Source organism: Vipera ursinii (assembly GCF_947247035.1).
Source record: "Vipera ursinii genome assembly, chromosome: Z".
NCBI lineage: Eukaryota > Metazoa > Chordata > Lepidosauria > Squamata > Viperidae > Vipera > Vipera ursinii.
The window spans coordinates 122,324,497-122,339,635 of NC_139517.1; the positions used below are offsets into that span (position 1 = coordinate 122,324,497).

Here is a 15,139-nt window from a genome sequence, read left to right on the forward strand (position 1 = left end):
CTGCTATATGAATTGCCTTGATTGTAGTGTGATCATTATTTTTAATCATACTGAGTTTTTATTAATACGTTGTTTAACAAGCTTTATTAGCTTGGTTTAAAAAATATAAATATAACATTCACTTCATTAGCAAAATCCAGCAGTTTTGCCATTCAATTTTACTACTATTTTAAAAGGAGAAGTTCTACTGAGAGCAAATTTTATTTGAATAGCTTTCTTCGCTAAGGTGTTATTTTGTAAAGTACTGTTAGCTGTTTGATTTTAAATGAATAATAGCAGGGCAAGCATGATTTTTTTATTTGCACAAATACCAAGATTTTAATACAGTGAGGAAGAACAGTTTTGTTTGCAGGATCTATTCTCCTTGTATACTGTTGACTATACATATACTTTCTGTAAAATTTCCTGACTTCCTTCCACTTGGATTGGGTAAACTGTGATGAATTAATCAGTGTAAGCTTCTGTTCAGTGTAACAATGATGTGATTCACACTGGCATGCACAATGTGGTAAGATATGATATGTACCGTGCAACATTATACTAAAATGCAAGTTGGTTCTGTAGTCTTCATTTTTGAAAGAATAATAATAGTTTTCAATGTCTTAGATTTGGCAATTTTATAATTCTAGCTCCCAGGAGTCATGAATTCTCACTTAGCATTCACTTGTTAGAACCAAGAGGGGAAAGGATTAAAAATGGGGGGGGGAGTAAAGTAGGAGGAAATGTTACTTGGTGATTATCACTGTTCAGACAAGTATTCTGTTGGATGCCATTGATATCAGAAAATAAAATTTATTTTTCAAAGCACTATAGAATAAAACTTTAGAGAAATTTGTATTCCAACCAAATTTTGTTTCTCTTTAATGCAACATACTTGCAATGTTGATGGAAATAATAGTGAACTGAATATAGTTCTTAATTCTAACAATTGGAATCCTGAACTCTACTATGTAGATAGAAGAGCTGTATATAATGCTGAGCATTTGATCTTTTTCCTAATTTTGGCAAGCTCTGGCTGAGTTTTAAATTTGTTTACTGTCTAGCCCAGGGTTGTCAAACTGCCGGCCCGTGGGCTGGAGCGTCATGGAGAAACCACGCCCATCCCATTGCCGGCAATGGGAGAAAGTTCTGATACGTTGCACGACGTCACGTGACGTCGCGGGTTTGACATGTCTGGTCTAGCCCTTGCTTATATGGAGATAATTTGGTGTAGTGGTTAAAGGCACAAGGTTGGGAACTGAAAGACTAGACAGTCACCTGTCTGAGACGGTATAGGTTCTCCTGCTTGAGCAGGGGGATGGACTAGAAGAGCTCCAAGGTCCCCTCCAGCTCTTATCCTATCCTATCCTATTCTATTCTTAGGCATGAAGCCAGCTGGATGGCTTTGGGGCACTTTGTAAGAATTAAGTCAAGAATAACTTCAGGGACTTGTCTAGACAGTTGCCAGGAGTCAGGAATTACTTGAGGGTGAATACACATATACATACTACCCAAAAGCTCATCCCTTGGAAAAGAACACCCTTAAAGTCCCCTTTTCTTCTGTGCTCAATATTTTTATTCAAAGGAAAATAATGACTTTTCAAAATATACGTGTCTAGCCTTTTTTGGCCTTGGAGTACAAAATGAAGCAGGGCACAGGCTAATAGAATTTTGTCAAGAGAATACGATGGTCATAGCAAACACTCTTTTCCAACAACCCAAGAGACGGCTTTACACATGGACATCACCAGACGGTCAACACAGAAATCAGATTGACTATATGCTCTGCAGCCAAAGATGGAGAAGCTCTATACAGTCAGTAAGAACAAGACCAGGAGCTGACTGTGGCTCAGACCATGAGCTTCTTGTTGCAAAGTTTAGGCTTAAATCAAAGAAAGTAGGGAAAAGCGCTAGGCCAGTCAGGTATGAATTAAATCATATCCCTGTTCAATATACAGTAGAGGTGACAAATAGATTTAAGGAATTAGATCTGATAGACAGAGTGCCTGAAGAACTATGGACAGAGGTTCGCAACATTGTACAAGAGGTAGCAACCAAAACCATCCCAAAGAAAAAGAAATGCAAGAAAGCAAAATGGCTGTCTGAGGAAGCTTTGCAAATAGCTGAGGAAAGGAGGGAAGCGAAAGGCAAGGGAGAAAAAGAAAGATACGCCCAATTAAATGCAGAATTCCAAAGAATAGCTAGAAGAGATAAGAATGCCTTCTTAAATGAACAATGCAAAGAAATAGAAGAAAACAATAGAATAGGGAGGACCAGAGATCTTTTCAAGAAAATTGGAGAGATGAAGGGAACGTTTCATGCAAAAATGGGCATGATAAAGGACCAAAATGGCAGGGACCTAACAGGCAGAAGAGATTAAAAAGAGGTGGCAAAATTACACAGAAGAACTATACAAGAATGAGCTTAACGTCCCTGACAATCACAATGAGGTGGTCACTGACCTCGAGCCAGACATCCTAGAATGTGAAGTGAAGTGGGCCTTAGAAAAGCTGAGCAACAACATCACGGAGACCTGGTTGGGCCCAGAGGGTGGGGTCCCTTTGGTTGACCTCTGCCCACCAGGCTTCCGGGTGCTGCACCGGCCACGAGCTCAAGGTAGGGGTGGGGGAGTGGCGGTTGCTATTAGGGAGACCTTATGTCCGCGGGAGACCACCGTTTCTCAGATAGTCGGGTGTGAGTCTCTCTTTGTGAGATTTGGTTCTGGGGCGCAGTTGGGCTTGCTGCTGGCGTACATTCCGCCTAGTCGTACAGCGGCAGCCCTGCCCGAGCTGCTCGATATCCTCTCAGGGTTGGTGGTTGAGTTTCCCAAACTTATAGTTTTGGGAGACTTCAATCTACCATCCCTGGGAGGCTCATCTGAGCTAGCTCGGGAGTTCATGGCTTCCATGACGGCCATGGACCTGACGCAAGTAATTTCTGAACCAACTCATGAGGGAGGCCACACCCTTGACCTGATTTTTTTATCTAGACGGTGGTTGGATGATCTTGGTGGGGGCTCTCCATTCATTATGCCCCTGTCATGGACCGATCATCATCTCCTGCGGATGGTCTTCCGTTTTGCCACCCCCCGCCGTGGGGATACGGAGCCAATCAGATGGTACCGCCCCAGACGCTTAATGGATCCTGATAGATTCCAAGCGGCGCTGGGGTCCCCACCTGCCTCCATTGCTCACAGCTCGGCGGATGCCTTAGTGGAAGCCTGGGAAAGGGCAGCCACTGAGGCACTTGACCGGGTTGTACCCTTGCGGCCCCTGACCCGGCGCAGATCCCAGCGAGCTCCATGGTTTTCCGCGGAGCTCCGGGAGATGAAGCGTCGGAAACAGGGCCTAGAGAGCTGTTGGAGGTCGAGCCGATCCGAACCCGACCGGTTGCAGTTAAGAACCTATATTAGGTCTTATCTCGCAGCGATGAGGGTGGCGAGGTGTAACTACTTCTCTACCCTCATTGCGTCCGCAGATAATCGCCCGGCCGCCCTGTTTAGGGTGACTCGCTCACTTCTTAATCAGGAGGTGAGGGAGGATCCCTTACAGGGTCGTGCCGAGGAATTTAGTCAACATCTGTCGGATAAAATCGCTCGGATTCGGACCGGTTTGGACTCCAACTGGGCAGAGTCTGGCGATCAGGACACGAGCGGTCTTGTCAATGTTATCTGGGAAGAGTTTGATTCTGTGACCCCTGATGAAGTGGACAGGATTATGGGGAGGCTGAGCTCCTCCACATGTTTGTTGGACCCGTGCCCTTCCTGGTTGGTTTATGCAGCTAGGGAGAGGACACGAGGCTGGCTCCAGGCGGTTATATCTGCTTCTTTGAGTGAGGGTTATTTCCCCACCGTTTTGAAGGAGGCGGTGGTGAGACCTCTCCTCAAGAAGCCTGCCTTGGACCCAGCTGTATTGAACAACTTTCGTCCAGTCTCCAACCTTCGCTTTCTTGCGAAGGTTGTTAAGAGTGTGGTGGCGCATCAGCTCCCTTTGGTCCTGGATGAAGCGGATTATTTGGACCCCTACCAATCGGGTTTCAGGCCCGGGTACAGCACGGAGACGGCATTGGTCGCTCCGGTGAATGATCTCTGGAGGGCAGGGGACAGGGGATATTCCTCTGTCCTAGTCCTATTAGACCTCTCGGCGGCTTTCGATACCATCGACCATGGTATCTTGCTGCGGCGTCTCAGGGGATTGGGAGTGGGAGGCACAGTTCTTCAGTGGTTCTCCTCCTATCTCCTGGGACGTTCGCAGTCGGTGTTGGCAGGGGGGCAGAGATCGGCCCCTAGGTCTCTCGTTTGTGGAGTTCCTCGGGTCGGTTCTCTCGCCTCTCCTGTTCAACATCTATATGAAACCGCTGGGTGAGATCATTCATGGTTTTGGAGTTGGGTATCATCAATATGCCGATGATACCCAACTTTTCTTTTCGACCCCAAACCACCCCAGTGATGCCCTCGCTGTGATGTCCCGTTGCCTGGAGGCGGTTCGGGTCTGGATGGGAGGAACAGACTTCAACTCAACCCTGACAAGACTGAGTGGCTGTGCATTCCGGCATCCCGGGACATTCAAAATGTTCCATCTCTTTCTATGGGGGGTGAGCTCTTACCCCCTGTGGATAGGGCTCGCAACTTGGGAGTCCTCCTAGATTCACGGCTTACCCTGGAAGATCATGTGGTGGCCGTGACTAGGGGGGCTTTCGCCCAGGTTCGCCTGGTGCGCCAGTTGCGGCCCTATCTGGACCGGGATGCCCTGTGCACGGTCACTCATGCGCTCGTGACCTCTCGCCTTGACTACTGTAATGCTCTCTACATGGGGCTTCCCTTGAAGACCACTCGGAGGCTCCAACTGGTACAGAATGCGGCCGCGAGAGTTGTCTTGGTAGTTTCCCGGTACTCCCATGTTACCTTTGCTCCGCGAGCTGCATTGGTTACCAGTTGTCTTCCGGGTGAGGTTCAAGGTCTTAGTTATGATCTTTAAGTCCCTACATGGCATGGGTCCGGGTTACCTCGGGGACCACCTGCTGCCGGCTTCAACTCCCCTCCGCCCTGTGTGTTCCCACAGAGAGGGCCTCCTCAGGGTGCCTCCGGTCAGGGAATGCCGACTGGCGGCCCCCAGGGGGAGAGCCTTCTCTGTGGGTGCCCCGACTTTGTGGAACCAACTGCCGGTGGAGCTCCGGATGACATCAGACCTCCGAACTTTCCGTCGTGGCCTGAAGACCCATTTATTTGAATTAGCCGGTCTGGCCTGACGGGGGAGCTGGGTTTTAAATTGTTGTTTTAGAATTGTAGTACTGTTTTTTAACTGGGCATTGATTTAATCTTTGTTTTAACTTTTGTATTGTATTGTATTGTTATTTATATGCCCTGTGAACCGCCCTGAGTCCCTAGGGAGAAGGGCGGTATACAAATTAAATAAAACTAAACTAAACTAAACAAAGCTAGTGGAGGTGACAGTATTCCAGCTGCTATTCAAAATCTTAAAAGACGATGCAGTAAAAGTGCTACACTCAATTTGTCAGCAAATTTGGAAAACTCAACAGTGGCCACAGGATTGGAAAAGATCAGTTTACATTCCAATTCCAAAGAAAGGCAGTGCCAAAGAATGTTCAAACTATCGCACCATTGCACTCATTTCTCATGCTAGTAAAGTTATGCTTAAAATTCTACAAGCTAGACTCCAGCAGTATGTGGATCGAGAACTACCAGAAGTGCAGGCAGGATTTCGAAGAGGCAGAGGAACTAGAGATCAAATTGCTAACATACGCTGGATCATGGAGAAAGCTAGAGAGTTCCAGAAAAACATCTACTTCTGCTTCATTGACTATGCTAAAGCCTTTGATTGTGTGGATCATAACAAACTGGCAAGTCCTTAAAGAGATGGGCATACCAGACCATCTTATTTGTCTCTTGAGAAACCTATATGTGGGCCAAGAAGCAACAGTGAGAACTGGGCACGGAACCACTGATTGGTTCAAAATTGGGAAAGGAGTCCGGCAAGGCTGTATACTGTCGCCTTGCCTATTTAACTTATATGCAGAGCAGATCATGAGAAAGGCAGGGCTAGATGAATCAAAAGTTGGAATTAAGATTGCTGGGCTCCAAGATCACTGCAAATGGGGACTGTAGCCAAGAAATTAAAAGACGCTTGCTCCTTGGGAGGAAAGCTATGGCAAATCTAGACAGCACACTAAAAAGCAGAGACATCACCCTGTCAACAAAAGTGCGTATAGTCAAGGCTATGGTCTTCCCAGTTGCAATGTATGGCAGTGAAAGCTGGACCATAAGAAAGGCTGAGCGCCAAAGAATTGTAGCCTTTGAACTCTGGTGCTGGAGAAGACTCCTGCGAGTCCCTTGGACTGCAAGGCGATCAAACCGGTCAGTCCTAGAGGAGATCAACCCTGACTGCTCCTTAGAAGGCCAGATCCTGAAGTTGAAACTCAAATACTTTGGCCACCTAATGAGAAGGAAGGACTCACTGGAGAAGAGCCTAATGCTGGGAAGGATTGAGGGCAAGAGAAGAAGGGGACGAAAGAGAATGAGGTGGCTGGATGGAGTCACTGAAGCAGTAGGCGTAAGTCTAAATGGACTCCAGCAGATGGTAGAGGACAGGAAGGCCTGGAGGTACATTGTCCATGGGATTGCGATGGGTCGGACACGACTTCGCAACTAACAAAGCCTTTTTTGTCTTTGCTTTTTACAGGTACAAATCTATGAACTAGAGGAGCACAAAATTGAAACATGGAGAGGTAAGTATATGTTCTAAAATGAATGTGATCCTCCAAACTAGCTGTGCAGCTCTCTTGTTTACTAGATCTTTTATCGTCCCCAAATCTAAAAATGGTAAAATGCCCGTAAATGGCTCATATCCTAGAATGCAGTGCTAACTTGATGTGTCTCAATGCTTGTCCCAGTAAATCACTGTTACTTTTCCTTGGACTTCTATATTTTTTCATTCACATTATCTTTCTCATATAATTTCCCTAGTGGAAAAACACGGTTCCATTGTAGATAGTGACTGAGTCTTAGTTTTATTTTATTGAAGATGGGTCTTCTAGACCCCGCTATGTGTCATAGAAAAATACTGATAGCCTATTTGATCTACTGAGTTAAAAAAAATAAATTAGCCTTCTGAAATGTAAACACTTGGGTAATTCCAAACTTCCTCTAAAATACTTTCCACAACTTTTGTTATAATTGTGATATTCAGACTATAGTGACCTCTAGTGGTTATTTGGTTCTATTTTGTCCAGTTTTCTCTGTTTATCATGATTAGTTTTCAATTAAAAAGTCAATAGGTGCTTGTTTCTGTATAACAGATATGTTTATTATTATGAAATTTTATTGGATATTATAGATTTATGAAAATATTCTTTTTTAATTATACAGAGCTTTATTTGCAAGAAACCTTTAAACCTTTAGTGAATATTTCACCAGATGCAAGGTATATTTCCTTTTTTATTTGTAAATTCTGTTAAAAGTTTTATTATAAACTCGGTTAATGTATTTTTATCACACTATTTCAAAGTAGTTCTTAAGACTAATTCAATATCTGTCAGCAGTTATGGTTTTGATGGCAGTCACTTATCTGATGCTCACTTTAATGATCTTTGTATTGATGACTTCTGTTGATGACTTGTATAGATGAGTTTGGGGGCGTGATGGCTCAGCAGTTAAAGATGCTCAGCTTGTCAAGCTGAATAGTTGACAGCCCAGGTTTGAGACCTGGGTGCTACACAACAGAGTAAGCTCCCATTACTTACCCACCTAGCAGTTTGAAAGCTGCAAATGCGAATAGATAAATAGGTATCATTTTAGTGGGAAGGAAATAGTATTCTGTGCACCTTGTATAGTCATGCTGGCTACGGAAATTGTTTTCGGACTATTGGTTCAGCTAAAGCAACAGAGATGGACATGACTTCTAGAGTCAGACGCAACTGGATAGGGGAAATCTTTACCTTTATAAATCAGTTATCAACTCTGAATTATCAGCTTACCTGTCGCTATCAATAACTTTTTCCTTCTCTGCTGTATATCTTCCCACAACTCTCATTATAATGATTCTTCGCTTAGAACATTCTTTTTCTGTTTTGATATACTTATTAGCATGTTGGTATTTAATATATGTAACATATCTAGTTGAGAATTAAAATTGTAAATTTTTCAATTTTCACAATTTCCTTGAATATTGTTTATTAAGAATCATTTATACTTTGGATTTTGAGTAATTCTTTTGTAGTGGGAAAATGTCTTTTTGAAATAAGTCAATAGAATGTATTAATAATTGTAATAACTTTTTCTTTAGCCTTTTTGATGCTGTATATTCATTGATCAAAAACAAAATCCACAGATTACCAGTTATTGATCCTGTGAGTGGAAATGCACTTTATATACTTACCCATAAAAGAATACTCAAGTTCCTCCAGCTATTTGTAAGTAGAACTATAATTTTATTCTGTTCTAAATATCTAGTAAATCAATTGTGTGAATGTTAAAATTATCCCGGATCTGTGTCAGCATACTCATTACATGTACCTTCTAGTTGGCAAAATGCAAATGACTAGCCACTTTGTCTCTAAATTACAAATTCTACCTTGTGTAGAAAAGCACAAGCATAATTTAGTAAAGTCTAGTTTGGTTGCATTAGTACGGATAGCTGCATATGGCATAGGTATGGGTAAGGCAGATAATTTAGTTTGCATCTCTTCTATTAAATTAAAAATGGTATATGAAAGCCTCAAGCATTCCAAGTGATGATGGGTGATTGAGATCAGTATCTATGCCATCCTTTGACAACCATGGCATATGGAAGGTTGGGATATGCAATGTAAGAAAAATAAATGATAAAAACATGATCTGACAGGTGAAATGAAATGTTGCTGTTAGCTGCGAAGTCGTGTCCGACCCATCGCGACCCCATGGACAATGTTCCTCCAGGCCTTTCTGTCCTTCTGGAGTCCATTTAAGCTCACGCCTAGAGCTTCAGTGACTCCATCCAGCCACCTCATTCTCTGTCGTCCCCTTCTTCTCTTGCCCTCAATCTTTCCCAGCATTAGGCTCTTCTCCAGTGAGTCCTTCCTTTTCATTAGGTGGCCAAAGTATTTGAGCTTCAACTTCATGATCTGGCCTTCTAAAGAGCAGTCGGGGTTGATCTCCTCTAGGACTGACTGGTTTGATCGCCTTGCAGTCCAAGGGACTCGCAGGAGTCTTCTCCAGCACCATAGTTCAAAGGCCTCAATTCTTTGGCGCTCAGCCTTTCTTATGCTCCAACTTTCACAGCCATACATTGCAACTGGGAAGACTATAGCCTTGACTATACACACTTTTGTTGGCAGGGTGATGTCTCTGCTTTTTAGTGTGCTGTCTACAGTTGGCCCTGCTGAAGTAGACAGCTTCTCAGAGCTGTCAATTTGTCTACCTGTGCTTTAGATCTCTGCCCTTCCTGATTCATTAATGTCTCGTGGTAGGGGGCAGGTGGTGGGGTTCATTCAATGAGGAATACATATTGGAAAGAGACATACAGTTTCCATGGCACACATAGGAACAATTAACACTGAAAGTTTCAAAGCTGTGAAAGTTTTATCTAAGATGATTTCTGACATTCCAAATAAGACAATGGTAAAAGTGCAGTATTCCATTGATAAAAGCATTGTGGGGATGAAACAAAAGAACTAAAAGCTGAATATTCATATTTAAACAAATGTGACATTTAGATTTGAGCTTGCACACTAATTTCGGGCTTACTAAATTTCAGAATTGGTGAAGATTTATTGAAGTGGAAGAACTGAAGAAATAAATTCCTTGCGCAGTTTTTTTTAAAAATAAGATACTGGCTTATGTATCTGAAAAACGCTTTTCAAATGATTGTTTTTTAAAATTTGACTTCTAATTTTCAAAGGTGTCAGAAATGCCAAAGCCTGCCTTCATGAAGAAAAATCTGGATGAACTTGGAATAGGAACTTACCATAATATTGCCTTTATACATCCAAACACTCCTATCATTAAAGCCTTGAATATATTTGTAGATAGAAGGATATCAGCACTACCTGTTGTGGATGAGTCAGGTGAGTAGTAAGGATATCAAGTTTGTTACTGCTTGTTGTGAGTACTAAAGACTGGAAATATTTTTAAATTTTAAGACAACCACAAAATGTAGATATGCAGGAATGAAATCTGAAAAACGTTTGCCCACGTTACATCAAAATATTGTGCATACCTTATTAGAAAAATATTTGAAGATTTCATCATTTATTTAGATCAATGTTTCTTAATGTTGGCAAATTTGAGATGCATGGTTTTCAATTCCCATAATTTCCCAGCTAACATTCTGGATAACTTTTCCTATAGCTTCATTTGGATGGTTTAAAGAAAAGAAATATTTTTCCAAGAAGCCCTAGAAATAATATTTCTGGAAACTAACATACTTCTACAGCATCATCTGGGAGTTAGTCAGCTGAAAAATCTGGCTAATTACCCCATGTCATCCTCAATGTGGTGTCATGCTACCCCAAAGTCCAGCAAAACAAATGAGATTTGTTCCAAGGGTAGGTCATTCACCAAGATTGTTAATGTTCCAAAACAGCATCTAAATCTGTAAATAAGGATATGTGCTTGAGTGTTCAGGAAAACATTCTATTCTCACATTGAATTTGCAATTCAATTGTTTAACAGAGTTCATGTTTTTTTCTTAATTGTTTTCCTTAGCCCATAAAGCTCTTTCCAAAATGTGGAATCAATATTAATTAATTTGGTTGGTTAGTTATTTGCGATCACATTATAAGGCTTATTTATCTTCCCCCTTTTAGGAAAAGTTGTAGATATTTATTCCAAATTTGATGTTATAGTAAGTATTATTATTTATTTTTTATAATACATTTTTGACTTAGTTTTTCACTGAGACCACTCTGTAATATGCCCTGCTTCGTAGGGTTAGGGTTATCCTGTGTGAAGTTATTTCATTAATATGTTAAATAATACTTGGAAAGCGTCTTTATAACTATTATACTAGTTCTCCCCCCTCTTCCCCCAGACTACTAGTGCAGTAGTCATAATGTAGATCATGCTCCAAGTTCATGTAGCATATGTTATTTCCAAAGGCTAAGTATGATACAGTCAGAAATTTTCTTCAGCATAGTGAGTTTGGCAAGTGACAGCACCAAAACTGTTCAGTAAAAATGAGGAAAAAATAAATTTGAGGTTTTATTTTATGAATACTTTTTGCTTTAATCCAATCTAAAGCAATCTAAAGTAACTAATCTAAAGTATTCCATGGATACTTGATAAAAATGGGAATAAAATTCTTGGTTGAGGAAAAACTACTGAGCAATAAGTTTACAGTATCCGATGCTTCAGATGAAACAGTGCTATCCTGTCTTAAAATCAAAGATGGTAAATGAGAGGGATTCTGTTGCTTTTTCCTGCTTTTTCCTCTTTTTGTGATCATTGCCCCCTTTGAGTTCAAAACTGTGGGGAGCTCATATCCATAGTCTGCTACCATGGTTACAAAGGGCTTGATAATTGTCATTAATGAGAATGCTGGGATAAAATGAAAAGAAAGGGAAATACTTAGTTGAGAAGAGATGGACAACCCTACTCTTCTTCATATCTCCCACCCCAAGATCTTTAATTTTAGAGAGTTAAAAATTAAGTATCTCTAATGTGCAGTATGCATTGTTTTAACTAAAACACTCTTTTCTTGCATCCAATTAACCCAAAATATGTATGGTAATATCACTGGGACACATTCAGGCTTGTCTACTTTACTTTTCCCCCATTAGTTAAATCACAACATGTGGATCATATTCGGGAGTAAAATAATGAAATTTATTGGCTGCACATAAAATTTGGAATTGACTTATCCTCTTCTTTTCTAGAATCTTGCTGCTGAAAAAACTTATAATAACTTAGATATCACAGTGACACAAGCTCTCCAACATCGCTCACAGTATTTTGAAGGTGTTGTGAAATGTAATAAGCTGGAAACGCTGGAAACAATTGTGGATCGGATAGTTAAAGCTGAGGTGAGAATCTGGGAGGAAGGCACAGTAGTTTTCTGAATAGCACTGCTTGTGAGATTTCTAGATGAGAGTAAATAGATAGTAACAGCATAAGAATATCATGATATAATACAAAAGCATTAAAACTTAATCGACAAATTTATTATATGATCCTTTTACTTTTTACACTTTTTTATAAGGTTTATTAAATTTTCTAATTAAATATACCGCTTTTATTGAGATTTCCAAGTGGTCTTGCTATGTAAATATAGATAGTTTAGAAAACATTTGTTGATGTGAATGGATTAAACCATCAAAACATTTAAAAAATTGCTAGGAACAAATGTGTTGAAGATGTGTGAGAACAGCATGATAGATACCGTACATTCTGTTAACACACCTTTATGTGATAATTAAAGTAGCTTAAAAAGTGAATAATAATAAGAAACAGTTCAACCTCTCACTTTTTTTAGCAATCAGCAATCTATTCTAAATAAGGAATAATTGAGATGTACCCTCAAAACACTTGCATATCTTCTGCAGGGTAAAGCTGTTTTTTGCTTTGCTTTGATTGCAAGTTTGAGTCACTTGCAGACAACAGGCCAGACTAGAAATTTATCCCCATTTCGTTTTCAACAAACTTTTCATAAAACTTAAATATTTCATGAAATCCTAAAATGTTTCATGTATCCTAAAATTTTATTACTTTCTGCTTTCTCCAAGTAGCATTTGACTGGATTTTGAGAATGTGCGGATAATCTTCACACGTAGCCATTCATCACTTATCTAAGCTCATAGTTTCTTTTTCCAATTCTTTTCCTCCAGGCACCATCTTTTAAAAATATAATTAGAAAAAAAAATATCCCAAAAGGTTCTGAATTATTTTCTATACCGCTAAAATCAGCAATGGCTTTGAAATGTTTTGCTCTGTGGCCGAGCGAAGACAGGAACAAACTACGAAGAAGTCAAGAGGCAAACAAAAAGGAGTAGGGAGCACTATATATGCTTTTTTGAGCCTCTACAGCAAAGAAAGATGAATTTAACAAGCAAATTAAATGTGTGTTATTCAGGAGCCCATTTGTGTAAGAAAGTTACCAAACTTGAAAAGAAAGATCAATTGATTAAATCTGTGCAGTAGTCCTAGACACATTGAACCCTTTCATCATAATCCTACGTAAAATATCACCAATATAAGATAAACATCTATAAAAATAGAATTTCCCCCCTTTTCTGTTTCTTTCCTGTGTTCCCCATTTGTATCAGGTGGGTATGACTGTTCAAATACAAGAGAAGAGGAGCTCTAAATTGCCTGGCCGGTAGGTGGTTCACCTCTGTCCTCCCTTGTTGAAAAACCTTGACTTGATTCTGTGTGCTTACCATTTGACAGAGTGCCCACCCTTTCTTTCATCAGTTCTTTTCAATTTACAGTATTTCCTAAAATGGACACCAAACGAGAAAATAGTAGCAAGAAGAGTAGTTTACAGGGGTTGGGAATCTGGGCCCCTCCAGTTGTTGTTGGAATAACATGGCCTAGCTAGCAAGTCAGTGCTGGGAGTTGAGGTTCAGTACATCTAGATTCCTCATTCCTGCTGTAAAATTATCAACTCTATTGTAGGAATGGGCCCTTAAGATTCCATTTAAGGTAGGAATGTTAGGTAGTATCATTTAGCAGTGTCAAAGCCTTTTATTTTTCCAGCGGATAATACTTCTTGAAATGCCCTGGGGAAGCGATAATCTGTTTGCCTTTTTAATCAAATGAACATCTTTCCCTTGATCCTCTGACCCGCTCCAGTTAATACTGTTGCTATCAAATGTTGAGAATCAAAAAATTTGAGACCATTTTTCACTCTCCTATAGAACTCATTTGTATTAATTTAAACTGTAAGTTACTAGATCAATAGAAAGGGTATATCATCTTGATCTAGATGAGGTCTATAAGACCCTCACTTGGATTAAATGATAAGTGGAGTGAAAAAGGATCAGCTGCCTATTGGTTTCATATAGAAGTTAAATAGAGGGAGTCCTAGTTTTGGGAGTTGCAACTTGGAACTGGCAACTTGGGTTATTAAATGAAGCACTTGATAAGGGAAACCGCAACTCTGCTTATGATCTTCCTTTAGCTTTCCTTTTCATATCTTGACTAACAGAAGAGAATATTAATAGCTCAAGGTTAAACTGTAAAGTTCTTGGATCCAAGTTCTGAGAGCACCAAGAACTCCACATATCTTTACGAATTGGAGTTCCCCGATTCAGACATAATGCCAGTATTCAAAGATTCTAACAACTCTATATGACTAGGGTTTCCAATTATGGTTGGTTGAAAATGCCAAAAATGGCCATTTTGCTCATAGTTGCTCAAACTGTTATGGCAGTGTTCACAATTTAGGCTTAATAAATTAACAAATTAAGCTTAATAAACTTTAATAATGGCTTACCACAAAATGTCCACTTGGCCAGTGGCAAGCTGTGATTAATATGGCCGCCTGAATTATTTCCGCTTTCACATAAAGGGGAAAAAAATGCATGTAGATGTGGAAGGCTTATTCAACTTTTAACTTGTGTAATATCCAAACCTCAACCTAATCCAAACCTCAACCACCAGGTGGTTCCGCCCCAGGCGCCTAATGGACCCGGATCGGTTCCAGAGGGCGCTTGGGCCTATACCTATCACCCTTACCCACAGCCCAGTCGATGCTCTGGTGGAGGCCTGGGAAACGGCTGCCGCCAGGGCACTTGACTGCGTTGTACCCATGCGACCTCTGACCCGGCGCAGATCCCGTTGGGCCCCATGGTTCTCTGTGGAGCTCCGGGAGATGAAGTGTCGGAGACGAGGTCTAGAGAGCGGTTGGAGGTCCAGCCGATCCGAATCCGACCGATTGCAGTTAAGAACCTTTATAAGGTCTTATCTTGCGGCGATAAGGACGGCGAAGTCTAACTACTTTGCTGCCCTTATCACGTCCGCAGATAATCGCCCGGCCGCCCTGTTTAGGGTGACTCGCTCCCTCCTTAACCAGGAGGTGAGAGAGGATCCCTTGCGGGGACGAGCCTAGGAGTTTAGTCATCATCTGGCGGACAAAATCGCTCAGATCCGGACCGGTCTGGACTCTGACTGGGCAGAGTCTGATGTGGAGGAATCGGGCGGTCTTGAGCACGTTATCTGGACTGAGTT

At 41.1% G+C, this 15,139-nt stretch overlaps 1 protein-coding gene across 3 annotated transcripts in view; it reads left to right on the forward strand.

The window, feature by feature from the left end:
* PRKAG2 (protein kinase AMP-activated non-catalytic subunit gamma 2) overlaps window positions 1-15,139 on the forward strand; it is a 233,503-nt gene that overhangs the window by 208,467 nt on the left and 9,897 nt on the right. For 2 of the 3 annotated variants that reach the window (XM_083376992.1, XM_083376994.1), the window contains 6 exons: window positions 6,678-6,723; window positions 7,364-7,418; window positions 8,280-8,406; window positions 9,873-10,038; window positions 10,780-10,817; window positions 11,848-11,994. In XM_083376992.1, the coding sequence (XP_083233118.1) occupies window positions 6,678-6,723; window positions 7,364-7,418; window positions 8,280-8,406; window positions 9,873-10,038; window positions 10,780-10,817; window positions 11,848-11,994 (579 nt within the window). The remainder of the gene's footprint in view (window positions 1-6,677; window positions 6,724-7,363; window positions 7,419-8,279; window positions 8,407-9,872; window positions 10,039-10,779; window positions 10,818-11,847; window positions 11,995-15,139) is intronic. The other variant, XM_083376993.1, reaches the window with a different exon arrangement.